Source organism: Spermophilus citellus, assembly GCF_964194105.1.
Source record: "Spermophilus citellus genome assembly, chromosome: 10".
Classification (NCBI taxonomy): domain Eukaryota; kingdom Metazoa; phylum Chordata; class Mammalia; order Rodentia; family Sciuridae; genus Spermophilus; species Spermophilus citellus.
The window spans coordinates 25,154,381-25,160,380 of NC_138197.1; the positions used below are offsets into that span (position 1 = coordinate 25,154,381).

The 6,000-nt window shown below is 42.6% G+C and overlaps 1 protein-coding gene across 1 annotated transcript in view; it reads right to left on the reverse strand.

Moving 5' to 3' along the window:
• Positions 1 to 5,264, reverse strand: part of SLC6A13 (solute carrier family 6 member 13) — a 39,380-nt gene extending 34,116 nt beyond the window's left edge. Inside the window, exons 1-2 of the mRNA XM_081310057.1 lie at positions 5,199 to 5,264; positions 2,306 to 2,512 (exon numbers count right to left, since the gene is read on the reverse strand). Of these exons, the coding sequence (XP_081166183.1) occupies positions 2,306 to 2,507 (202 nt within the window). The 5' untranslated portion in view covers positions 2,508 to 2,512; positions 5,199 to 5,264. The remainder of the gene's footprint in view (positions 1 to 2,305; positions 2,513 to 5,198) is intronic.
• Positions 5,265 to 6,000: the final 736 nt, after the last annotated feature.

The window sequence follows — 6,000 nt, forward strand, 5'->3', positions numbered from 1 at the left end:
CTCCTTCCCCAAATCAGCAGCAAAAGATTCTTTCAGGAAGAGGACTTAGTCTCTTCTTTGACAAAAAGATGACATGTTGAAGTTCTTGGGTCCATCCTCTGTAGAAGATTGTTTTCCTTGGGAGATGAGGGGAGTTAATTGGTGACTAAAAGGAACATAAAAAATCAGAAAAATAGGCAGGTGTAATTTCCTTTAATGACCATACATATTTTGATCAATCTTTGGCAAAGGAAACTTTTCATTAATTCACCCAATGGCCCTGGATGACTCATGCCCTTCTGAGCAAACTTGAGCATTAGCCTGTAGCTCCAAAGTCCTCATAACACTCCTCTCCAGTTGCTGTCATCCATCAGCAAATAGAGAGGAGGCGTGCTAAGACCTCATGCTGGATCAGGGGATAAAATTGTGAGAGGTTGCCTAAGGGTTAAATAAAGAACTTGACTAATCTGAGGACCCCTAAAAATGTCTCAACTATCTGTTGGGATCAGTGTGTGGAAGACAGGCTCTATTCATGGAAGGAAGAAGCCTCAGCAGCCACCCTACTGCCTGCCTCCACCTCCCCACACAGGCACCCACATGAGAAACCAAGGGCCATAGGTAATCTTTTCTTCCTGTGCCTGAATTTCAATACAAGACAGAGCCAGCATATTCTCAGGTCTACACAAACTTACCAAGAGACCCTTTTGCAGAACTTGGACCCAAAAGTTTCCAGACAAATGAAGCTGCTCCTGTCACTGCTCCCTTTTACTGCCCCTTCTTCAGCTTAGTGGTTTTTGCTTTAAACCTGTACATCACTATTTCCCATCTCTTCATGCCATTTCTACTAATTCCCAGGCCAATCCTTACCCAATTCCAGAGAGGCTTGGGGAAAGCTGCTCACCTCCTAATCTTTCTGCCACGTGAAGTGCTAAGCTGGTTATTAAGTTCCAGATACCAAGTCCCAGTGCCCAGCGTGGTCACCAACTTCTGCGTGTGCCCTGGGCCAACCTCATCCTTCCACTAAATTCTCTAAAGGGAAGGTGCTCTGGCCCAAATTCCTCAACAAACATGGGGAGTGTCCAGGGTTACAGAAGAAGTTGGAAGACCTTCCCTCCTTCCCTCACAATGCAGACTGAACAAAGTCCTGTGATTTCAGGCCACTGGCCAGAAATTCCTGTGGAGAAAGGACATTTTAGCTCATTCCCACCACTCTGGAAAAATACAAGTTAACTTTCAATCCCAGGGTCAATCCCCAATTGCCACAAACCTGGGAATAAGACTACGGATCCAGAACATACCTCTTGTGTTCTCCCTCAGACCTTCCACCTCCACTCTGGAATGGTGCTTTCTTTCTCTAAAATCACTGGGACCATCAAGCTTGATGGGTTTGGAGGCCCCTCCTCCCCTGAGAAAGGGTAGGTGTTTCGGTACAGTACCCTCTAATCCTTGTGGTCTGTGAAATGCCAGCTCCTCTAGGCTGCAGCCCCTCTATAAAACCAGATCCAGAATTCCCAACCCCTTCCTGTAAGGTTTGCACACCAACTAACCCACACTGATTATCCAAAACTCCAAAACTCTTACATACCTGGGAAATCCCTCTGGGGCTTCCCACAGGAATGAGGTGGGATTCCCTGAAAGTTAGCAGTAACAGAATGACCTCCACTGCTGTGGGGATGGCAGAGTTACTCCAAGAGGATGCAATGGAAGTCAGTGAAGATCCAACACACACACACACACACACACACACACACACACACGTTTGTAGTGAGAAAATTTTTAAAAAGCCTCTAAGGTCAAAGGTTATGTACTAGTGGCAGTTGAGCTTCAGGAATATATGATACCAGCTGAGTAGGGGGAAGAGACAAGGCCAAGACTGAGGAATCTCAAGACCACAGGTCAGTTTGGTATCAACATCACCATCAATGTAGCTACTATTTATTAAGCACTTTACATACATTAACTCTAGTCCTTACAATAACCTTGAAAAGCAGGTATTTACTGTAGCAGCCATTTGAGGTTCTGAGAGCTTAAGCAATTGCCCAAGATCACACAGAGAGTAAGTAACACAGCCAGAATCCAAACCCTGATCCATCTGGTTCCAAGCCTGTCTTCATACTTCTATGAGGCCATGCTATAATAAAAGAGCCCTAGAACATTCACATAACTTTTCTAGGTTTGTTTCCTGCAGAGTGTCCTCAATGACCTCTCAGGGTCCTTCCAATTCCAGCATTCTATGCATCTATGGGACTCCCCAGAGGGGCAGGGAATGCAGGAAATGGAATCATCCTCCTTCTGGGAGTGGGTGGGGTGGTGCAGTGGCTCTCACCTCCCCCATTTTTGTAGCAGAGATAGGGAAACCTCCAGACGTTGCCTAAGCCAACGATCTCCCCAGCCACTGACAGCACAAACTCCGTCTTGTTGTTCCAGTGCCCTCGCTCCAGGGTGCCATCTTCCTCCGCTTTTTCCATGACTGGATACACAGGTTTTGTCTCTCCATTACTGGTTGTGCCTGAGACCTTGCTATCCATCCCACCTGGAAAACAAGTGGGTGCTCTGTTACTGTTGGGAACCCCAAAAGAAAAGCCTCCTCTCTGCACCAGAAAATGTCCAAGAGCATAAATTGGAAGTAGACCCATGTCCTCCTTAGCATCTCTCATTGGTAGAACTAGGTAACAGCTACTGAGATATTATATTCCTTTCCCATTTTAGCAAACAAGCACTGAAGGAGAGCTGCTTCTTCCCCTACACAGGCTCTCTCAGGTTTAGGCTTTGGAGCACAGAAGGAATCACAGCCTCTGGATATTTCAGTTCTCCCCACCACCTACCCTTGGCCTCAGCTGGATCAGCTTGTGCTTCAGTTTTTTTACTCTATATTCTGGGAACCATTGAAAAGATGAGATTTTACATACCCTCAAAGCCACTGATTTGTGACTGTGGGAAAAAGATTTGGTATTATGTTTATTTTCTGTAACAGCAAAAAAATTATAAAGTATGTAAATGTTCAAAAATGGGCAGATGGGTTAATAAATCGATAGATATATACAACAAACTATAGTTATTAAAGACTTTGCTGCAAAAAAAGAATATTGAACCAAAGTGGTATTTATACTATATGAAGTAAAAACAGTATATATAATATAATTATTTTTGACAAATATTTTATAAAGTATTTACATGAATTGAAAGATTAGGATATACACAAAAATGTTTGTCTCTTAGGGGCTGGATTATAGTAATATTTTGCTTATATTTTATACTTTCATCAAATAATATGTTTTATTGAGTGAGACCAGTGACTGTGAATAAGATAAGCTGAGCTATCTAGGTACCGATTCCTCCGTTTCTCTCTGAAAGATAAACTAAGGACTTATTTTTGTTTTGTTTTCATGATGACAAATGTTACAGTAGAGAAGAGAGCAAAAATGAATAAAGAGTCATAGTTCTAAGTTTACACTGCCCAAAATGCTCTAGATTGCTATTGGGATCAAGGATAAGATTGGATATGACTCACTTTATTGAGCAATTACTATGGATTAGGCACTTTACCTATTTCTCGGGGTAGCATGCTATAATTGAAAGGTCATAGAGCCTGGGGAGCCTGGTTTCAACCTTTAGTTTTTAGTCTCATACCACTGCCTGGCTTCAGAAAAGTTAATTAATGACTCAGCCTTAGTCTACTCATCTGTGAAAGTGGGAATGATGTGACATGCATAGTTGTAAGGATTAAATAAGGATGCTTTTCACTGAATAGTAATTTCATTCAACAACCTGAGATGTAAGTATTATTACTGCCACTTTATAAATAAGGAAGCTGCTCAGAGAAGTTAAATGTGCCAAGCACAGTGGCGCACACCTGTAATCCCAGCAACTGGGTAGGCTGAGGAAGGAGAATGGCAAGTTCAAAGCCAGTCTCAGCAACTTAGCAAGGCCCTGAACAACTTAGGAAGATCTCAAAATAAAAAATAAAAAGGGATGGGGATGTGGCTCAATGGTTAAGCACCCCTGGGTTCAATCCCTAGTAGAGAGAGAGAGAGAGGAAGGGAGGGAGAATAATGTGACTGTTGCCACATAGCTAGCCAATTGCACAGCTAAGACTTGAACCCACTCTGTCCCTCCCGCTTTTCCAATTCCATCTCTTGAATTACACTGGCTGCCTAGGTTTATCAGCATGTCTGATGTGTCTTCTAATTACTTCCCGACCCTGATTTGATACATTGGCCCCTTCAGTAGAGAAGTGGACAGGTGGACTTTTTCATAAGCCTCAAAAAAGAGTTCATGTTAACAGAACTTTCTCAGCAGGAGCTCCTTCAGGCCACAGCTCTGCTCAGCCTTTTCCTCCCCAGTTGAGTTACCCAAGGGATCCAAAATGTCAGTGAGAAAGTCAGGGAACACAACATACATTTGCTCATTTGATAAATTAGGAATGGGCTTCAAGATTATTTGTGGGCTAAGAAGGAGAAATTCCAGCAACTGTCCCTAAGAGAGTTCCTCAGTCCTTTTGAGACAGTTGACAAAAGCCTTGTGCTGATTCTGGGCCTCCCTGACAGATGTCTTCCAGTGATAGAAAGCCATCTCCCTTTACTTCTTCACCTTCCCAGGCCCTAGGAGAAACAGTAGTCCCTTCCCCTGGCCTCAGTATAGTTTTCCTCAGGGGTAGCATGCTACAGTTGAAAGGACATGAGCATAGAATCAGAGGAGCCTGGTTTCAACTCTTAGTTTTTTCTCACACCACTGCCTGGCTTCAGAGAAGTTAATGAATAACTCAGCCTTAGTCTGCTCATCTGCAGAAGTGGGAATGATGTGACATATGTAGGTATAAGGATTAAATAAGGAGATACTTCTTCATGCAGTAAAATATCAGGCTCTCTCTTTTTAAAAAAATTTTAGTTTCTCTCAATTCTGTTGAAGAGTTGATCATTTTCTCATTTCACAAAGAATTAAACCTTCATTTTCTGGGAATTGAACCCACATGTATTTCCTCTCATTCTAGTATTCTTTTTCTCCAACTCGCATTATCCCTTTTAAGTTATCAGCCATGCGGATTTCAGAAAATCAAGAAAATAGCATTCAGTCTTTGCATATGCACACCTAAGTGTCAGAAACATTTTCTAGAAGATCAAAAACCCTTTGGTCATAGTTTCTATGGATCCCACCAACCTGCAGTCTGAGACCCAGAAACAGAAAAAAAAAAAAAAAAAGAAGAAGAAAATATTCCGAACCTTAGTGAAGTTTCTGCCAGAAGTCCAGTCAGGGGAGAAGAATTATCTAGAGGGAAGGGGAAGGTGCTGGCTATTTAAAGTGTGGCTGGAGAATGCCTCTGTGGCACTTGTAATCCTAAACTTGGCCCAGCCCACATTCCGCCCTCCTGCCTCCCGCCCTCCTGTTCTCCCCTCCCCTAGGCCACCAGACAATCCACACATGAGTGATTTCACAGCCTGGGGACTGTGTACACACCCTGGCAGGTCAAGCCAGTTGCTTGTGAGCTCATCACACATCATGTCTCTTCCGTAGCTCACAGGCCCTCCCCTTTTAGTGACTTCGGAATCTCTCTAGAGGGATCTGGCCTTCCACGCCCCTCCCCAACTCAAGAATAGGTGCTTTTTTTTTTGGCCAGGTACAGCACAGATTGATTTAAAAGTACATTTATCTTACCATTTTGCATCTAACAATCTGGAATGGTGAATGATTTAGAAAAAAGATACACCAACTACAGAACTCTGAAAAGTCACAAAAACTTCCCAAACACACACATACACACACACACACACACATTTAAATACATATAGAAAAAGTCGGAAAAAAATTCACTCAATGGTTAACAGTAGTTATATTCAGAGTAAGATTGGGATCAAGCGATGACAATAATGCTAGTATATTGTGTGAATTTTTACATAGTGTACTAGAATTTTTTTTTTCTTTTTGATACTTGGAATTGAACCCAGGGGTGCTCAGCCACTGAGCCACATCCCCAGACCTTTTTATTTTACTTAAAGACAGGGTCTTTTCATCAACTAAGTTGAT